Here is a 21,909-nt window from a genome sequence, read left to right on the forward strand (position 1 = left end):
TGAGAAGAGAGTGAGAGAGGTGAGAGCCTAGGAGTCTCCCAAGAGCACATTTTTGCCATGCCCATTTGTCTGTCATCCTAGCCAGTAACCTAGTAGGTTCTTGCAGTAACAGGACACAGGACAGATAGGTTTCAATAGCGAGTGGTAGGGGGGAGTCTGGCTTGCATGGGGTATGAATGAAAGTCCTAGAAGCTTGAATGAGATAGCCAAAGATAAGATAGGAGCACCCTAAAATTACCCCCCCCCCACCACCAGTTTTGCGGAGGGTTGATTCTGCCTAAACATAGTGTCTACTTCATGGCCAATTGTGGCAGATATAGACATTCTATGATAAAAGGCTATCCTTAAGACATTGAGTTTCTTCTGTCTCCCCCAAAAGAAAAATAAACATGCGAAGAGAATAATAAAATTAGAAAAAAAAAAAATAAAGTTAGAAGCATTTTAGCTAGTATGTTCCTCTTTTTTTGAATGGAATACAAAGACATTTCATTTTGGTCTTTTTTAGATAGTGAACTATTAAATTTCTTTGGTAATAAATGAGAAAAAAAGAGGAAAGAAAAGATCTGGGCTGTGATGATTACTGGGTTCTATCTGTCTTTCTGATAATGTAAATTTAAAACAGTTAAATCACACTTACACCACTACAAAAATTAGTACTAGTAACATTTTGGAGATTATAAAATACAATATACCCAGTGGACATAAATGTGTTCAAAAGGTTTTTTTCCTGCAGGTCAATTCTTCCCCCCATAAACAGAGACAAAGTGAACATATGATTGGGTTGGTAATTCTGTTGTATATTGCAATTCGCCCAGCTTCTTGTCATTCACAGAAATGAAGAAGACAGGCATTAGATTTTACTTGTCATGTGATATTAGTAGCCAGATGTTTTAATGGCAGCTTATTTGAGGTCCATCAATCCTTTGAATATGTGTAGAAAAGCATGGCCATTGTTTCTCACCTGCCCACATCTGAACACATTCAGATACCATGGAAACCACAAAGGAAGAAAAAAAAAATACTTATTCCAAGATTCATTGACTGGGATATTTAAGTGTCCTTTCTTTCATACAGCCAGGGGTGTGATAATGTGCTAGGGCCTGCTGTGTTTTCTGGCATGAGCTCCATCTCTGAGGGTCCTGAGAAAGACAGTGGATGGATCCTGGAGTCCTCTTGAAAGGGGAAGGTGGTCCCATTGAGTGGAACGTGTGTGTCTCAAATCCTGGAGGTAGGGGCAGAGCAATAGCAGGGGTGGGGACAGGGCAATAGCAGTTGAACATGGCAAGGCAATGTTCACCACAGCTGTAGGAGCACTTGGAGGTAGGTTGAAGTCATTGGCAGATGCATCTGCTGCTGCAGAAGGAGGAAGAGCTCCCGGCAGTACTGGAATCAGCTCTAGCTTCATCCCCGGGTCTGGGGTTCTGTCATTTTCCTTTCCTCTGGCTGCCTGGATCCTCCCCATTTTACACTTAGTCTGCAGCCATTGGTGATTAACTTATTAAAGGACTTCTCTGCAGCCACTTGTGCAGCCTGCCCTGTGGAAACCTGGATGAAAGCACACCGTTGTCTCTGCACAACAGGGATTGTCCAGATCTCTCTAAATAGGTAGAGATTATTTCTTAAGATCTGTCTCAGTAATGGTATCACCCGGATCACCGGTGTCTAGTGTGGGGATAGTCTTATCCTCTGGGAGTTCCAGATGAGGTGTGGCTGAAGCCTACTATAGAAGCTTATCTGCTACAGGGTCATTGACTATATAATATCAGTTTTTAATATCTGATCAGCAAGGGAATCATGTGGACCTGTAGGCTTCTCATGTCTCTGTCGAAACTCCTCTCCTCTCTTACCCTCTCCCTTCACCCAGAAGGAGCAAATGTGGGGATTATTCTTTAGGTGATAGGGTATGGTCCAGGCCAGTTTGTCTAGCATGTCACTGGTGGATGTGGCTTTCCCCAGCAGGCCAACTGGCTGTCTTCCATTCGAGTTAGAAATCCCTCTTTCCACATTCTGTGTGTAGTACTCTTCTCTTCTCTGACATCTGACTTTGGCATGTCATCTTTTTGTTGTTGTTTTTTTGAGATGGAGTCTTGCTCTGTCACCCAGGCTGGAGTGCAGTGACACAGTCTCAGCTCACTGCAAGCTCTACCTCCCGGGTACATGCCATTCTCCTGCCTCAGCCTCCTGAGTAGCTGGGACTACAGGCACCCACCACCACACCCGGCTAATGTTTTATATTTTTAGTAGAGACAGGGTTTCATCATGTTAGCCAGGCTGGTTTCGATCTCCTGACCTTGTGATCTGCCCACCTCAGCCTCCCAAAGTGCTGGGATTACAGGCATGAGCCACCGCACCCGGCCAGCATGTCCTCTTTTAAAGACAATGCAGCATCACAAACCTAGGTGGGCAGGCCACGCTCCAGGTCTAAGAGGCAGGTCTGACAGACATACTTCAGGCGTCTGCAGGTTCGACACACTTTATTTTTCTTGAAATGCATGTGGGCCCCAGGGCACCAGCAAAACATTGTGAATGGCCTGGCACAGATTTCTCATTTTTCCCATACTTTTCTTTGGTCATTCAGATATATGGGTTTCCTCTAAGACATGTCTGATACAGAATGGAGAAGTATGCATCTTCCCAGTGTTTCCTGTTTAAGGTGTTGAAACCAAGACAGGTCACCATCTCGAGGGGGTCTTGAGGTAGTGGTAGGTTTTAGGTGGGAGAGAGACACCATGATCCTGTCAAGCCCAGCTCTTCTTTGTTCCCCTGTTCTTGATGCTCTGGACAATTGCTTTGACAGTATGTGATTCTCCTTTCTTGATTCAAGGTGAAACTCACTTCTCAGGAATCCCCATTCTTGGAGAAAACTCTGGATTTCCTGGTCTCTCCAAGGACTGGCCTGTAATACCAGGGCTTTGGTAGCCTGAGGCAGGAGGATTGCTTGAGGTCAGGAGTTCAAAACCACCAGGGCAACACAGGGAGACCCCATCTTAAATTCATGCTTTTCTGCTAGAATACTGAGATACATAACCTGGAAGCTGGAAGTCCAGTTTCTTCACAAGTATCTTTTTCTAGTGACAAAGTAACTTCCCTGTAATCTCAGCACTTTGGGAAGCCAAGGCAGAAGGATCACTTGGGATCAGGAGTTTGATACCAGCCTGGATACCATAGGGAGACCTGGTCTCTTCAAACAGCCAGCATGGCCAGGGCGGCCAGTCTCACCCTGTAATTGTGACATTTTGTCTTCATGAAATGCCAGCTTGCTGACTTGTGCCGACATTTTATTTCTCACAGAGCAGTAAGAGGCCAGGACCCTTTCACAGTCTGCATGGGGTTGCCATGGTTATGCTCACCCTCCACTTGTATGTATCCTGAATTATGGGACACCGAGTTTATGTAAACCATAAAAATAAATTCTTCTTCTCTAGACGTTCAAGTTTAAAATATCTCCTTTCCAATACATCGTATAGGTATGATGTGCACAGCTCCCACTGTGGCCCTCATCCATCCAAATTCAATGGTGAAGGTGATCGTTATTACTGAGAACAAAATAAAATGGCATAGAATGTAAATTGGCTGCTGAAGGCGATGTTGAAGCAGAAGGCAGTGTCTCCATGGGACAGTGAGTTCGTGATGAGTGACAGTACGGATGATCCCCAAAGACACAGTGGGAAGGTGACACAGGGGATCATGAAGAGCTCTCAAGATAGAGTGGACTTTGTAGTCCTGCCCACCCTACCCCATACAAATGAGACAATAAAAATGAGTTTTCTCAAGACAGAAAGACGGCATCCCAGTCCTGACGAGGCATCTGCTCGCATGTTCTCCTTAGGCAAGATATGAGCAGCTGGAAGCCAGCCACTGTTTCTGAAGGCTTTTTTCCAAATGTGTGAGGCTCTCTCTGAATTCTGACTGAACTTTCCCCATCTCTCCCCAAAATATGCTCTCTCAGCTCAAAAGTTTGACAAAATCAAATCACCCGAGCTATTTAAACATCTTTCTTTGGATAACACCTTCCAAGACAGCTAACAATTGTAGCTTGTTTAGACTCCCTTCCCATTCCCCTCACCACACACACACACACACGCACGCGCACACACACACACACACACACACACACACACACACACTAGAAGCCAGGAAAATTCATCTTTCTCCTTAAGCCACCCCTCCTCACCATCTAAATGCCAAGCTGACTTAGAGTCAACTTCTAGATTTGGGACTGTTACCTTCTTCCTTAATCTCATAACAGCAGCCTCTCAGTGGTCAAGCTAAATCCATTTAGCTTATGTCTGACTTGTGGATCTTCTGGGGTGGAAAAAATTTTTTAAATAATTCTTATTCTTCAGAACAACTGCTAATAATGAGAAAAACTAATGAGCATTCATAAGCCGTTATAAGGCACAGTTCCTGTTCTATGCATTATTCATTTATGCAAACTGTTGTAAAGGTACCAAATTCACTGTGCAACTGGGCTGGAAAAGTCCCTGAACTCAAGATGGCATTGGTATGCACAATTCTGAGGCTTGGTTCTGTTTAACATTTTCATCAGTGACCTGCTTAAAGGAGCAGAGAGCAAGTTCATTAAGTTCCTAGATGGGAGGGATGACCAGAACATTAAAGAACAGGATTAGAATTTCCCCAGCCCTTGCCAAATTAGCAAAACTGTTAGAGTCAAATATGTTCATCAGGGAGGCAGAGTAAAGTAAGCTGCCCAAATGCAAGCTGAGTGGTTGGAGGTTATTTAGAAACTGAAAAGAATATGGATGCAAAAATAGACATGTAATGGAAAATGAACTAGTCCAGGGGAACCACTGGTGTTCATTGGGGCCTCTGCTGGCCCTTACAATGGGTTCAGGTCCCCAGCCTATGAATTGGCCTTCCCCAAGATTTCTAAGAATGCCAGGGAGCTTTTCTTTCCCATGGTCACCTCTAGCTTCAGTTCCTGGTTCCACCTAATTAGCCTGGTTTTTGGTTCATTTCACTGTCCTGTCTTAGTCACCGTATTACAAACCATGTTGACCCAGACATTAAAAACCATTTCCCTCCCATGAGCAGATAACAGCTTCCTGCAGAAGGGCCCTTCTATCTCTTTGGCTGTCTTGGCTCTTGTTCAACTCTTTCAATTAAACCTCTACCCCAAGGAGCTTAACAAGGTAGTTTCCTAAATATAGACAGTTCTTTTCCTAAGAGGAACTCTGAAACCAGCTGTTAAGACAATTACAGACACCTGTGTCCCCTAGCAAAGATGAGCATGACCAAGTCATGAGCTAATAGTGCTATAGTCAGGGGACAGCAAATTCTGTGAAGTGGCAGGGAGTAAATATCTTTGGTCTGTTGCAATTACTCAACTCTGGTTATATAGCATGAAAGCATTCTTACACAATACATACAAATAGATGGCAAGGTCAAGGTCCTGGAGTGGGCCATAGTTGCCAACTCCTGCTAGGCTCAACTTCAGAATCTGTGACTTTCCAGAAGTCTTAACAACCATCTTGTCCAACCAGCTCATTTTACACCCCCAGAAACCAGGACCCAGAAAGTAGAGTGACATTTGTGCAAGTTCACAAGATAATTAAGCCTGAGTTGAAACTTCAAACAGGAAGCTCAACTTCCAGGCCAGCACTGTTTCTACTGCACCATCATCAAGCTATTTCCAGAAGGTTCTGCAGATCCCTGCTTTAATTAGCAGAGCCTTTGCTAGAAATTTTCCCACTTAACATTTGGTGCAATGCATTAGTTGTATTATGTGTAGTACACAGGAATATCATTTGGTAGCCTCCCTAGGACCCAAGATGAATGTGTGACTAAAGATTTGGGTGAGGTTGTGTCTACCTCCTAAGGGCAGTCTGAAAAAACCAGAAGAGGGCAGAATAGATTAGAAAGGAAAGCTATGCACAAAGTTCAAATGACATAGTTTTATTTTGTTAATTAAAGGTGACATAAAATTTTCACATACCGAGAGGAACGTTTTAAGGAGGAGCAGTTGTCTTTCATCTCCTATTAAAATAAAAAGAGCAAGACTGGAAGGTAGGTTAGATCACAGAAAGAACCTGCCAGAGGTAGTTCTGTTATGTGCAAGAACTGTAGGCCAGAGGAAGTCACCGAATTCTCTTAATAGCTAGATCTGAGAGTTGCATCTTCTGGGAAGTGTTAGGAGGGAGAGAAATAGGCTGAGATGATGACTCTCAAAATCTTTTCTCTCTCTTTAAGTCCCCTGAAAGCTGCAGGAAAGAACCCTTCTGTGAGCCAGCAGGGATGCATTGAATCATTACTCTTAATGAGAACAGGACAGTTTTTTTTAAGAAAGTTGCAAAGGGCGTGACATGAAGTGGATACCTGGGAAAAATAATTGTGCAGATTTCGAAGGAGTGCCCCAAATGATGCTCACTTCCATTGGCAAGATTCTGGGGTAACTGACGGAAAACCCTCTATTCAGGGTCAGAAGCTTGTAGCCCCTTCCAAATATTTGTGTGTGGACTTGCTTGATCCCTCTATCTCAGTAGAGGCCAGGGGGTTCTTAATGTGGATGGTCGTTGATCTTTAATTCGAAGACCCAGTAGCTTGAACCTACTCCTCCTTGAAAGTCAGGGCCAAGTGTTTATGAGAATTCTTACTACCTTTGATAAAGATAAATCCTAGTGTACATCTTGTTACTAATTAAAAACAGTACAATCTGTTCAAATATTATTTCTGGACAGTACATTTCATGAAACTATCCCACAGGATTGTTTATCTCAAGCTACAACTTTCAGACCCTATTTTTCCAAATGACAAATTCCTCATGATTATTATTTTTTATTATATTTTTTCCAGATGATCCAGGAAGATGCACATCTTGCGCTATGGGGTATTACAGGTAAGTCTGGTCTTCCTTTTCATGGCACTAACTTTTCTGCAGTTTAAGCATTACTGACATAATCCTCAATCCAGCGATTAAAGCAAAGTGGCCCTGCAGCCCGAAGCAACTCTGTCCTGTCAGGCTATTAATGAGCAATTCTTGGATTTAGCAATAAGAGCCCAGCTGTTTCCTTGCCTCAAAAGGAGGCCATCTCTTTCTTGATCCTGGAAGTCATCCAGCCTAACACTGGTGTCTAGGAATCCTGCCATGGGTTACCAAGATTCAGATCTTGCTGTTCTTGGGCAGACCTTAATAATATACCTAGTCCTAAGTAAGCTGTTTGCAAACGTCTGCATGGATACTGCATCCTTAACCAGAGCGAAGGCTCCAGGGTGAAGCCAGGTGCTATATCAGCTCTTAATCATCCCCTAGGTAACAAGAGACACAGACCACTAGGTTAAATGAAACAGAGGTAACCATCACTCCCAATGTACTCTAAAAACAATCCACAAAATCAAAAATTGCATGTTTCAATATCGCCTCCTCTTCCTAGTCTAGCCTCCCTTCCAGCACACACTGTTGACTGTCCTAGAAGGAAAATTAAAGAGAAAGGAGCTGCAAATGAAAGGAAGGCCGTGGGTAATGCACGGGCTGCATAATCCATCCCTGTCCTCCTAAGAACTCAGGAGTTTTGTGATATACAAACTCTCACGACTATTTCATCTCTCGATCATTTTATTGAGATTGTCAGAGACACAAGGAGGATGTTAATCTCCTGAAGAGAAAACTGAAGCTCAGAGAGGGGCAAGGTTTTACTCCAGTTGCACCACAGCTACTGACAGGTCTACATTTGCGACATTTGGGCTTTGGCGGGTCACCTCCTCTTGTCACCACATTGCCTTTTCCCTCCATCCATGGAATTGGACAAAGCAATGTGGTGACAAGAGGAGGCGACCCACCTGTCCAAAAACAAATACACTTGAAATGTGGTAATAGGTAAGAAAAAGTAAAAGGAGCGTGGAGGATGGGAAAGGGAAGCCCAACAAGCTGAAACATACTAAAAATGATTAGTTAACCTTATCAGTTCTTAGCCTTACGGTTTTAATCTAACTTTTCCAGAATAGCCTACCATTCTCTACATTGACTATGTCTCACATCACTGCACTCCTGACCCACTTTGTTTTTTTGGGTTTTGTTTGTTTGTTTGTTTGTTTGTTTGTTTTTAAGACAGTCTCACTCTGTGGCCCAGGCTGGAGTGCAGTGGCACGATGTCAGCTCACTGCAACCTCTGCCTCACAAGTTCAAGTGATTCTTGTGCCTCAGCCTCCCTAGTAGCTGGGATTATAGGTGCACACCACCACGCCCGGCTAGTTTTTGTATTTTTAGCAGAGGCAGGGTTTCGCCATGTTGGCCAGGCTCTGTTAAACTTTGTCAAACATCCTCTGTTAAACGTTGGAGCCAAACCTGGCCGCCTCTTCAGCTCACCACTACTCGCTAATGAGCATGTTTCATAAAACCCTCTGAAAAACAAATACCCTGGAAGAACATGCTCCAATATCACTAAGGGTACAACATGAGACATTTATTTCAAGAAACAAACATATATAATCTTTGAAAACATTCAGCAGCTTTGAATACAGCGAGTGAAATGCCTTACAATAGACGTTGTTGCTGGGCGTGTCGGCTCACGCCTGTAATCCCAACACTTTGAGAGGCCAAGGTGGGTGGATCACCTGAGGTCGGGAGTTTGGGACCAGCCTAGCCAACCTGGGGAAACCCCGTCTCTGCTAAAAATACAAAAATTAGCCGAGTGTGGTGGCACGCATCTGTAATTCCAGCTACTCAGGAAGCTGAGGCAAGAGAATCACTTGAACCCAGGAGGTGGAGGTGGCAGTGAGCCAAGATCATGCCATTGCACTCCAGCCTCAGTGACAGGGAGATTTAGTCTCAAAAAAAAAAACAAAAAACAAAAAAACAGTTGTTAAGGAAGATATGCAAAGGTTTCCCCTGATATCATGCTGATGCTCTGAAATTCATCAAAGGCAGGGGTCAATTTCACTCCACTCCCCCTTCAGGTAAGCCTGCAATTCAGTGGAGTCTGAATTACAACATTTTACTGTATAATGAGAATAACAGATAACGTACATAAAAATATTTATAAATAAAAGCTAAGCTACTTCGCTACTATTGTTAATAATCTGGTTACAGACATTTTAGTAAGCTGCTTGGACTCGACACCAAGCTATTTCAGGCCTCAGTGCCAGTTGCTATGTGATAAATCACACAAGCAACCTTTTCACACAGACTTTGGTTAAAATCCCAGTCCCACCGTTAGCTAGCTGTGTGATTTTTGAGCACTTAACCCTGAGCTCCAGTTCCCTTATCTAGAAATTAAAGATACATGATATCTACCATATGAGATTTGTGGAGATTTAGATGAGCTAATACTTGATACATAATCAGTACTCTATAAATAAGTATCAGTACCCCTTCTTTCTCCCCAACCTTCTCCCAGTTGCCCTGATAAAGAGTCCTTGGAGGTCCAGAAGGAGGTGGTTAGTGACTTGGGTTGAGGGGGGCATAACAGACCAAGCCTGAAATTCAATTATCCACTCCTGTTGAAAATGCTGCACAGGCTGGGCGTGGTGGCTCATGCCTGTAATTCCAACACTTTGGGAGGCAGAGGTGGGCAGATCCCCTGAGGCCAGGAGTTTGAGACCAGCCTGGGCAACATGGCGAAACCCCCTCTCTGGAAAAAAATACAAAAATTAGCCAGGCATGGTGGTGTGCACCTGTAATCCCAGCTACTCGGGAGGCTGAGGCAAGAGAATCACTTGAGCCCGGGAGACAGAATTTGCAGTGAGCCGAGATCGACCACTGCACTCCAGCCTGGGCGACAAGAGCAAAACTCCATCTCAAACAAAACAAAACAAAACAAAAAACTCTGCATAGACATACATAAGGAGATTAAATTATGGTGAAGAGAAATACATCAACATAAGTCATGAAAGAAATGATGTCTTCTTCCTCTAGGTTTGATCACCATTGTTATAAAACCTGTCCTGAGAAGACCTACAGTGAGGAAGTGGAATGCAAGGCGTGTGATAGTAACTGTGGCAGCTGTGACCAGAATGGGTGTTACTGGTGTGAAGAGGGCTTCTTTCTCTTAGGTAAGTTAGAAAATGGCACCATCCAAGCTAAGAACCAGGCACTGGAGCTCCACACAGTCAGGGCCACAGGAGCGCACATGTGATTGGTTTCAGAGTCTGTGCGTGTGGGCACCTCTGGCCCAAGGAGAAATTTTAATTTGGTTTAGAAATAAACATTAGCCAAACCACCTCCTTCTGCTTTTATTACTGAAGCATGGTTCCTGTTCCACTAATTAATCTCAAATATCTCCAAGCTGATGGAAACAAGGCTGAATTGGATGGAGACAGAGAGTGGGGACCTGAAGATGAATGTTTTGGCATTGAAGTCACCTGGCATATTGAGCGCTCTGACCCTTGTCTTGAGACTTAATCCATCTTATATATCCCCATGCACTGTAAGAATCTAACAAGATCCCTTGCCTTAGGCTTTGGTCAACTCACTGACTGATGGAAATGGATAGTTAGGAAAGAAATACAGCTGAAGAGGATAATAGCCCAATGCACTTGAGTGTTTGGGGGAGAAAGACTGAGAAGGACAGCCCATAATGATCTTCAGTGTTTCTCTACACAGAGATTTATTTTATTTGTAGTTTTTCAAGGCCTCAAGGATTCTGTATTCGATGCTCTTAACCCTCTAATGGCCAATGTAAATTCCCAGTTGAAAAAGGACTTAGGTAAAGTGTTGGATTTTTTTAGATGGAGTCTCACTCTTGTCACCCAGGTTGGAGTGCAGTGGAGCAATCTCAGCTCACTGCAACCTCTGTTGGCCAGGCTGGCCTCGAACACCTGACCTCAGGTGATCCACCCACCTCAGCCTCCCAAAGTGCTGGGATTACAAGCATGAGCCACCTCGCCCGACCTGGATTTATTAAAACACATTTCTTGGTTGACATAAGCTAAAGCCATCTTGGTTTCTTTGAAAACAAATGCAAAGGCTGGACACAGTGGCCTGACCAACATGGTGAAACCCCATCTCTACTAAAAATATATAAGCCGTGCGTGGTGACACATACCTGTAGTCCCGGTCACTCAAGAGGCTGAGGCAGGAGAATTGCTTGAACCCGGGAGGTGGAGGATGCAGTGAGCCGAGATCATGCCACTGCACTCTAGCCTGGGCAACAGAGAGAGACTCCATCTCAAAAATAATAATAAAAACAAATGCAAAGAAAAATGTCCCTAAAATTTCCTCCAGCCTCTTTAGAACTTGGCCTTGCAAAGATCACTAAAGCCTTCATGCTTTCTCTCTGTGTTCTCACATAGGTGGCAGTTGTGTGAGGAAATGTGGTCCTGGATTCTATGGTGACCAAGAAATGGGAGAATGTGAGTCCTGCCACCGAGCGTGCGAAACCTGCACAGGCCCTGGTCATGACGAGTGCAGCAGCTGCCGGGAAGGACTGCAGCTGCTGCGTGGGATGTGCGTGCATGCCACCAAGACCCAGGAGGAGGGCAAATTCTGGAATGGTATGTGCCTCCCAAAAAGAGGTCACAGGGGTCTAGCGACCTACTCTGCTTCCCTCCTTCTATAACTCTGGTTTTTTTAGTTATCCAGGAGAGAAAGGCTGTGCAGAAAAACAAGAGTTTGGAGTGAGAATCAAGTTGGGATCGTTCCTGAGTCTCTCTGATGCTTGTAGTAGGAGTGGGTAGGAAGCTGAGGTTGGCATTCAGCCAGCAGAGAGAGCCCAAAGGGCAATTTATGATTAGTCTATCTGCTTGAGTTTCTACCTGGGTGAAGCAGGCCCGGAAGCAAGTGAAGACAGTCACGGAGGGAAATGGCCTTGGTATCATTTTCTCAGAAATTTCGGAGTCACTTCTATCACAGGCATGTCCTATGTCCTTATTACATGTCCTTTTTACAGAAAAGGAAAATTTTACCTGTAGGGTAGGCTTTTCCAATTAGACAAGCAAGGACTGCTCGAATGTATTAGATTTTATGCTAAAAACAGATGGTCTCTATGGCTGCGTTATTAGAGCTCACCGTCATTCAAGCTTGCCTTTAAAAGTTGCTCTTCCCAGTTGCAGACAGGGAAAGCGTGAAGCTTCTGAGGAGGGAGGAGAGGGGACAGGTGTGGGAGCTTGGAATCCAACAGCAAAGCCCTGCAGGTGCTCATTCCTCCCTGAGTCTTTAGAACACGCCTCCTCACACTTGAGCCTCAGTTATAGGCTTCCTTGCAAGGTAATTACAAACTTTCAGCGACCCCTCCGTGACCGAGGTGGTTAAAAAACAAAATCCTCTTCCTGTTGGAAAAATCTGACTCATGTTCTATGCAGAGACAGTCACAAAAACAGGAGCTGCTCTTCATTTGATTTCGAGGCAAGAATTTGTTATAAGGGTCACTTCGGTGCAAAGGCAACGGCAGCCGAAGAGAGGGCTGTACAGGAGGAGTGTGCTAAGGGCCCGAGGGAGTGACAGCTCTGTGGTTTTTGCTGGGCTGGAGAGGAGGCATGTCCATGGCTGCTGTCTACTGCGGCAGTTTTACACATGTGACTTCAAGGAAGAGCAGCTCAGAGACCGTGGAAAGCCCAGCAGCCAAAGGCCACGGAGAACACGGGCCCTATTTCAGAGACAGGGCCGAGAAGATTATTCAATCCAGATTGGGCTATCTTCTGTGAGTTATAGCTGAAGCAAAATGCTGAAAATGAGTGTTTGGCATTCAGGCATTTAAGAGGCAGTGCAAGCCAAAAGGAAAATGGTCTGGTGCTGTGTTTCTAGCTGAACATCTGTATTTTATCTGGCGTCCAGATGATGACATGGTCCAGGGAGCCAAGAGTTAGAGCAGGCTTGATTCCCCAAATGATTCCACGTCCCTTCAACTGGACTACGCATTTTGCAAGCAGAAACCAGGCTTCAGTGGTTCCCTTTTGTCGAAGCACCACACCCACCCCTCCACATTTTCTACTATCACAATGTAATGTTTTTGAGGAGAGGGAGGAATTAGTGCATTTGGGGATTTTTCACTAATAGGGGATTGGGGACAGAGATGAGAGTGTTTCTCATGGCTCAACAAAAGCAATCAAGTCAACGACAGAGCTGTACTTTCCCATTCCCATGACCTGTGAAATAAGACATGCAGACCATTAACACAGAGAAATAGCCATTTATTCACTAAGCAAGGTAAAGCTGTAGCTCAGCTTCCCCCAGCATAGTGTAAGCACTGAAATGGATAGTAAATGGGAAATGCATTCCATAAAGTCCTGGGAGTATTTGAGCCAATGCCTACAACCTTCTCCTGACTTCTTTTTCTTTAAAAAAACAGGATCGAGAGTGTAATAGGAGAGGAGAGGGTTCCAGAGAACAAGCACTAATTAGCCACACCTTTCAGATGATGGAAAGCAGATTGCAGTCATCCTGGGTCAATTCAGAGGAAACCCAGGCAAATTACAGAGTGTTTTTGAGAGGATGTAGCTGCCTAGGTGGTACCAGAACGTTTTTCTGTTTCATTTTGGGTTTTGTTTTATTTTGTTTTTCAAACACAGATTCAGATTCAGGTAGGAAAGGTAAGATGACACACACTTCAATCCATTCCTTCACCCATGCTGCTCCCCAGTGGAAACAATAAGATCCTGTTTGCGTCTGAAGACTACAACCAACCCCATGAGCATCTATCAGCACAGGCTGGGAAAACACCCTTGAAATAAAAGTCCAGCTAGAGTTCCCTGAACTCCTCTTTTAATAAGGTGGCTAATCAGAATAAGAATGACTACAGTGAGAGAGCCACCATTCTTTGCCAACTGCCAACAAAGTGGGAATACCTCCTACCTAGTCTAAGGATGCAGATTCCTCCACCTATCAGACAATGCCTGACAAATCCTCCAGCTAAGACTAAGTAATCAAAGATTGTTCTCGACTCTCTGTTTTTTCAGCCACCAAAAAGTCACTGCACAAATGTATAGATCATCCCCAGACCCTCTCTCCTGGTCACTAGTATATTGTGACAATTATTTAGTGTCCCTAAATGGCAGGAATAAAACCAATATTCAAGGCCAGACGTGGTAGCTCATGCGTATAATCCCAGCACTTTGGGAGGCCGAGGCGGGTGGATCTCTTGAGGTCAGGAGTTCGAGACCAACCTGGCCAACATGGTGAAACCTCATCTCTACTAAAAATACAAAAAAAATTAGCCGGGCGTGGTGGTCAGTACCTGTAATCCCAGCTACTCAGGAGGCTGAGGTGCAAGAATCACTTGAACCCAGGAGGCAGAGGTTGCAGTGAGCTGAGATTGTGCCACAGCACTCCAGCCTGGGCAACAGAGAGACTCCGTCTAAAACAACAACAACAACAACAAACAAACAAACAAAAATATATAATATTCGACAGGCTGCAAATGGCTTCAGCAGTGACTCAAGCATCACAAAACCTTGGTGGAAAGGTTCAGGTATGGCAGACCACGGGCTTTGAAGGAAGATGATGGCTTCGGCTGGTTTCCTGAAGCCACTTTTGGGAATGGAAGCACTTTCCTCTGCTACTGTTAAACCATTTGGATTTTCTTAAGTGGTTTCCCCCGGTAGTGCTGGAGAGTCCTAGGAGTAATTTCTGCACATTTATCTTACCTCATATTTCCATCATTGATTAAAACCATGTTATAGCAGGTTCTAATTACATATTCTGCTGATAGTCTAATCTACAGAACACAGACATGGTGAATTAGCTTTGTGTTTGTGACCACATCCTAACAATTTATCACTAGCCTGTCTCTTGATCTTAATTCTAATCCTTGGGGAAAGACTGAAATCCCAGAGTTAGTCACAAACACTGAAAGTCACTCACATGTGAAAAAAAAAAATCGACTTCAGTAGTGGGAAGATACATTGCCTAATAGTCACTGAACTTTAGAAAACTTCAAAGATGCCATGGAAATCTGATTTTTAGAGAGACTTTATAGATGTGTACAGCTGTCTCACTTAGAAATGAGTACACCATTTTTAGTTATTTAACCTACCAGAACACAGAGTGCAAAAAAACACATGGCACTGGGTAAGTAATTAACTGTTTGGCCAGTAGGACGAAGGAAGCATCTGTATCAGCTTGCCCAGATCGTTATATACTCAGGAGTTCTGGAAGTGGATTGTGAAACCATTGACAGCTTGAAATTAGCTATGGTGGGAGTATTTACACCACAGAAATTGGAAACACTACAAATCAGGTTTTTGGTTTTTCATTTTTCTAGAGACCTGTCTTACCAGCACACCATTATTTTGGCTTCTATCAAATTACTTCAGAATTCAAATTTATTACTGAAAAATTCTAAAGCCTATGTCTACACCCTCTAGCAGATGCAGGCTTTAGGGTGCGGCACACATGAATTCAAATCCCAGCTCTGTGTTTTGCTGGCTGTGTGACCTTCAGTGAGTTACTCATCCTCTCTGAGCCTGTGTCCTTCTCTGTAAAGTGAAAACATGAAACTGCCTCACACAAAGTCATTTTAAGAATGAAATGAGAAAATGTATATAAAGCTCTCAGGACACATATAACACAATAAAACCTAGTCTACTCCCTAACTATTTGACTCGGTCCAGTTTTAACACTTGAAACACTAGTTTGCTTTGAAAGCAGCATTCCCTGGGTCACAAAAGAAAGCAATATTTGGGGCCATGCGCAGTGGCTCACACGTGTAATCCCAGGACTTTGGGAAGCCAAGGTGGGCAGATCACTTGAGGCCAGGATTCAAGACCAACCTGGCCAACATGGTGAAACCCCGTCTCTACTAAAAATACAAAAATTAGCCAGGTGTGGTGGCACGCATCTGTAGTCTCAGCTACTTGGGAGGCTGAGGCATTAGAATCACTTGAACCTGGAAGGTGGAGGTTGCAGTGAGCCGAGATCACACCACTGCACTCCAGCCTGGGCAACAGAGCGCGACTCTGTCAAAAAAAAGAGAAAGAAAGAAAGAAAAGAAAGAAAGCCATTTGACAGGGTATAGAGATAAACAGGGCTCTAAGGGAAATGGCCCTGGAAAAAAAGGCACCAGATAATGGTAAGTCGGGATACCTAATAGGCAGAATCCTGACTTAGCCAAGAATGTATACTCATAAAGATGTTGAGAGCAGCTTTACAATTTTAAAAAGAGAAGGGAACAGTCTCAAAAATATAACAAAAGAAAAAAGCTAAGTGAATTACCGTCCATACAAATAAATATGCAAACCATTGAAAATGATGTTTACGGCTGGGCACGGTGGCTCACGCCTGTAATCCCAGCACTTTGGGAGGCCAAGGCAGGCAGATCACGTCAGGCCAGGAGTTCGAGACCAACCTGGCCAACACGGTGAAACCCCATCTCTACTAAAAATACAAAATACTAGCCAGGCATGGTGGTGCTTGCCTATAGTCCCAGCTACTTGGGAGGCTGAGGCAGGAGAATCGCTTGAACCTGGGAGCCAGAGGCTGCAACAAGCTGAGATGGCGCCACCGCACTCTGGCCTGGGAAACAGAGCAAGACTCCTCGTGGAAAAAAAAAAAAAATGATGTTTACAAGGAATGTTAATGACAAGAGAAAATGCCTACGAGATTTATAGTGTTAAATGCAGTGTTCAGGGTCAGTCTTATGTGTACAGAAGCTATAAATGATGACACATCTATACATAGATGTAATTATACTCACATACTCAATATGAAGATGAGACATCCATGTACCACAGTATACACAGCAGACATTTCTGGGTGGTGGGTTTATAGGTGAAGTTTATCTTCTTTATCCTTTTTGCATTAAAAAAAAAACTAAACACTTTTTTTTTTTAATAAAAAAGAAGCTGTGTCCACTGCAAACCTATCTGTGGTGAAGAGCCTGCTGCAGGAGCGACGAAGGTGGAAAGTTCAAATCAAAAGAGGTAACAGGGAAATAGGGAGGCAACAATCACAGCAGCAGAGACTATCTCTGGAGATGGTCTCCGTGGAGAAATCACCCCAAGAAGCTGGGAGGCCAGAAGCAAATGGGGTGCAGAGATGCAGAGGTCATTAGAAAAAGTTGGAGAGAGAAGGGGGCCATAAACACAACATATCAGTGGGCACTCAGAGGGAAGACTGTGAGAAGTTCCGCAGTGGAGATTTCTGTAACAGATAAGGATATTCATGACGCGCTAAATGGTCATGGCTGGCAGAGGCTATCAAGAAAAGCCTCTGTCCTTGCAGAACTTTAATAGGCTAAGGAAGCACCTCTGCCTTCCCAGTCACCGCAGCATTGTTTGAAATCACAAAGACTGGAAAAAACTAAGTGGTTACCAGTAGGAGATGAGAGAAATAAAGTCGATGTATTCATACAATAGAATACTATGGAGCCACCAAAAGGAAGAGGTTCTTTCCGTACTGATAAAGAATGATTTCCAAATACATTGCTTGTTTACTTTACAGGCAAGGTGATAAACCGTGTGAATAGATACAGCTTGTATGAAAAAGGGTGGAGAAGGGATTGGGAGGGAGACATCACAGTACATGCCTTTTCTCCATTTTGCACCATGAGTGAATTTTGTATTAAATAAAAAATAAATAGAATAAATGAACCCCTTGCTTTATATAGTTTAGCTACAGTCATTTCTGAAGAATGGACACTGCACTTTCTGGGTCAAAGTGGTTCTTTTTTTTTTTTTTTTTTTTTGCGCTCCTGTCCAGTCTAGAATTTCCGAAGTTGGAAAAAGAGAAACTATGATCACGGTTAAAATTTACTTGTTGAGATTAAGTCCCCAATCTTTTATGACAAAGAACTCTTGCTGAGGAGGACTTTATGCCCTGCCCAGGCCTAATTGCTAAGTTAACTGCTTGTACAGATCTCCCTCTGGTGGACATATGAAGACACTACAGAATTTTATTTTATTTTTATTTGTTATTACTTTTTAAGGGACAAGGTTTCACTATGTTGTCCAGGCTGGTCTCAAACTCTTGGCTTCAAGCTATCCTCCCACCTTGGCCTCCCAGATTGCTGGGATTATAGACATAAGCCACCGTGCTTGGCTGACATTACAGAATTTTATACCAAGTGTATGCAGTAAAATACCAAATCGCCAGAACGTGAGATACATGTAATTATAAATATGTGCATATTTGTAGATATAGACATTAAAACTTATACAAATATGAGAAAATTGATGAAAACTCATGTCTTTATAAATATATTTTAGTATATACATGATAACATCAAAGGAAAATCAGCCTGAAGCCTGGACGTAGAACATTGAAGATTTGCAAGGTGTTCACTGTCTGATTAATATTGTTGCCTTATTATTCTTTGAACAACTGCTCTCAGCCATTCAGTGAGCATCTGACTATTAGCAACAGGATTGTTGCTCGCCTTTCGGCTGCCTTCTCTTTGGGGCTGAGTGATACTGCAGGTTTAAAAAGCCTTCAGGGACAGAATCGGTTACTTTGAGAGCCATGCGGAACACCTTTGTGACAATCCTGTGGCTAAGGTGGCTCTGCACAAGGCTAAATTCAACCCTTAGCAGATGCCCCAGAGAGAATACATCAGTCAATCACCAGCTTTAATTAGTATATTGGAAAACCAGGGGGCTGGCTGCAGTGGCTCACACCTGTAATCCCAGCACTTTGGGAGACCAAGGTGGGTGGATCACCTGAGGTCAGGAGTTCAAGACCAGCCCGGGCAACATGGTGAAACCCCATCTTTACTAAAAACACAAAAATTAGCCAGGCTTGGTGGCAGGCGCCTGTAATCCCAGCTACTTGGGAGGCTGAGACCAGAGAATCGCTTGAACCTGGGAGGTGAAGGTTGCAGTGAGCCAAGATTGCACCACTGCACTCCAGCCTAGGTGATGGAGCGAGACTCTGTCTCAAAAAATAAAAGAAAGCCAGGGTAAATTTTTCTCTCCAAGCTAGGAAAAAACCAACTACCCAGCCTGGCAGCCTAATCATTTATATCTCCATCTCCACCTGTATTTGCATCTATCCGCATATCTGTGTCTATCCATCCTATCTATGTATGTATCTTTCTATCATCTGTATTTGAATCTAGTTTTCATCTATGGCAAGGCTCATCAGCTTTGTATCCATGACTGTCATCATAGAAGCTGAGCAGGCCACCCAGGTATGAAACCAGAGGGAAGGAAGAGGGGAGTAAAACAAGCCTCAGAAATGGAGTGGAATGGTGGCAGGAGAGAATCAACAGGAAGCTGAAGGAACTACAATTTACTGTGCCACTATGTTAAGCACTTGACACGTATTATCTCATTTAGTCTTCACAACAATCCTATAAGGGCAGAATTATTTTCTCTCATTTTAGAGACAAGGAAAGTAGGATTCTGAGAGTTTAATTACTGTATCCATGGTTACCCTACCCTTCGGCGGCATAGCTGGGATCTGAAGGCAGGTGTGACTAGAGAGCCATCTATACCCGGCTGACTCTTAGGATGAGAAGAAAGAAGATGAAAGGCAGGAGAGGAAGGAAGGGAGAAAGGGAGGGAGGAGGTAATGAAGGAAAATGGTAAGATGTCAACATTGATTGAGGGTCAGGGTCATTGAAATCCCACATTCTGAGCTAGAACTTCGTTTTCTAATTTTTTCCTGTGTGAGCCATGCTGATTTCTGAGCAGTCCCTGAGCTCTAGTCAAGGTCTCCATATGTATTGACTGAGTGATGTCTTGAAGCTGTTCTGTCTTTGAAATTGTCCCATGGAGTTGCTGAGGTGACTTCCTGGGAAAGCCTGCCCATCAAATGCTGTTGGAGGGAAAGGGAGAAGGGAACACTTCCAATGTTCCCTGGTTAATAGTATATTAACCTGGGACAACCTACTTATAGCCCGACCAACAAGAAAGCTTGTGAGTAGGGGACAATTTTGATGTTCAACAATGATTTGGGACAAACTTAAGATGAGATAAATTTAGGTTGCATAGCACACTAGCTACTCTGAAGAACACAGTGACCCAAACATTGACCAATAATAAAATCTGATTTTCAAAGAACAAAAACAGAAAAAAATAAAAAGAAAGAAAAGAAGTTCCTCCACGAGAGGTACAATGAATTGTCAATTATCATCTTGGAGTGAAGAGAAATGGTCATCCGGCCGGGTGCGGTGGCTCACACCTGTAATCCCAGCAGTTTGGGAGGCTGAGGCGGGTGGATCACCTGAGGTCAAGAGTTCAACACCAGCTGGTCAACATGGCGAAATCCCGTCTCTACTAAAAATACAAAAATTAGCTGGGCATGGTAGTGTGCACCTGTAATCCCAGCTACGTGGGAGACTGAGGCAGGAGAATCACTTGAGCCCAGGAGGCAGAGGCGGCAGTGAGCCAAGATCACACCACCACACTCCAGCCTGGGCTACAGAGCGAGACTCTGTCTCAAAAAAGAAAAGAAAAGAAAAGGTCATCCAACAATCTTGGCAATAGAAGTGATTACCTTTGACTCATAAACTCATCCACAAGTGCATACACACAAATACAAACTCACTCCCATTTTTAACACACAAAAGAAGTAATTATTTGTTCAGATATCCCCACAGTATTTGAGGCTATCTTGTAGAATACCACATTCCTTGTGGTACCACACATTCGTGTGGTATCTTCCTTGATAATCAATTGCAAATGAAGGAGTAAGAGAAAAAAAAATAAATGAAGTCTACACAATGGCAATGAGCCAGTGCCAACAATCAGCTCATGTACAATCAAAAGGATTCCATTTGGGGCAGGAAAAGAGACTACTAGGTAACCCATGAGATCTTTTTCAGTACTGGAATCCTATGTGCCTATTCCAAGGAGAAGCCTGAACTGTTGTTTCTTTCTCATACAGATATTTTGAGAAAACCCCAGCCTTGTCATTCTTCTTGTAAAACCTGCAATGGATCTGCAACTCTGTGCACTTCATGTCCCAAAGGTTAGTGTGTTGCGTGACAGAAGATGACAGCAGTCAAGCCAAGTCATTGAAACTCATGTGTAGTGGCATCTTGGTGTAAGGAGGTCTGTAAGGCCTTGATCTACTCCCATCACATGTTCCTATTACAGTGGCTACTCGGGAGACACACAGGGACCCAAACATTGACCAATAATAAAAACCGGCTTTCAAAGGACAATACAAAGAAGTGGTCAGGTACAGTGGTTCACACCTGTAATCCCAACATTTTGAGAGGCTGAGGCGGGAGGATTTCTTGAGCCCAGGAGTTTGAGATCAGCCTGGGAAACATAGTGACACCCCATCTCTATAAAAATTTTAAAAATTAGCTGGGCATGGTGGCATGTCCCTGTAGTTCCAGCTACCTGGGAGGCTGAAATGAAAGCACTGCTTGGTCCCAGGAGGTCAAGGCTGCAGTGAACCATGATCACGCCACTGCACTCCAGCCTGGGTGACAGAGCAAGACCCTGTCTTAAAAAAGAAAAAAGTTTCTTAATCTAAAGTCATGATGAAGAGGGAGGGAGGAAGGAATAAGAGCAGCAACATAACAGCTTGTAACTTATCAATTGCTTCATCTATAAAAACAAAAATCACAAATAACATAACTTCCCTGAATTAGGGGAATATTTTACTTAAATGGTACACTGACATAAAGAATGTTTAAGTGGGCTGGGCATGATGGCTCATGCCTGTAATCCCAACACTTTGGGAGGCTGAAGCAGGAGGATCACTTGAGGCCAGGAGTTGGAGACCAGCCTGGCCAACATGGCAAATCCCCGTCTCTACTAAAAATACAAAAATTAGCCACATGTGTTGGCACATGCCTGTAATCCCAGGCTACACGGGAGGCTGAGACATGAGATCACTTGAACCTGGGAGGTAGAGGTTGCAGTGTGCACTTCAACCTGGATGACAGAGCAAGACGCTGCCTCAAAAAAAAAAAAAAAAAGAATGTTTACATTTTTCCATGATCATTATAAAATCCATATTGGAATGTACAATGTTAATAGTGGAATCTGATGCAAAAGCAGAAAAATTTACAATAATAGGCAAGCCACGATTATAATCATATAAAATATAAAAGGTTACACTCAAGA

General features: G+C 43.6%; 1 protein-coding gene and 1 pseudogene across 1 annotated transcript in view; one reads left to right on the forward strand and one right to left on the reverse strand.

Annotated features, from left to right (window-relative positions):
• PCSK5 (proprotein convertase subtilisin/kexin type 5) overlaps nucleotides 1-21,909 on the forward strand; it is a 460,751-nt gene that overhangs the window by 391,658 nt on the left and 47,184 nt on the right. Inside the window, exons 25-28 of the mRNA XM_031014779.3 lie at nucleotides 6,814-6,856; nucleotides 9,872-10,008; nucleotides 11,248-11,448; nucleotides 20,714-20,797. Coding sequence (XP_030870639.2) covers nucleotides 6,814-6,856; nucleotides 9,872-10,008; nucleotides 11,248-11,448; nucleotides 20,714-20,797 — 465 coding nt within the window. The remainder of the gene's footprint in view (nucleotides 1-6,813; nucleotides 6,857-9,871; nucleotides 10,009-11,247; nucleotides 11,449-20,713; nucleotides 20,798-21,909) is intronic.
• On the reverse strand, nucleotides 1,094-2,679 carry LOC115935843 (pre-mRNA-splicing factor RBM22-like; annotated as a pseudogene).

The sequence above is a fragment of the Gorilla gorilla genome, chromosome 13 (assembly GCF_029281585.2).
Source record: "Gorilla gorilla gorilla isolate KB3781 chromosome 13, NHGRI_mGorGor1-v2.1_pri, whole genome shotgun sequence".
Lineage (NCBI taxonomy): Eukaryota > Metazoa > Chordata > Mammalia > Primates > Hominidae > Gorilla > Gorilla gorilla.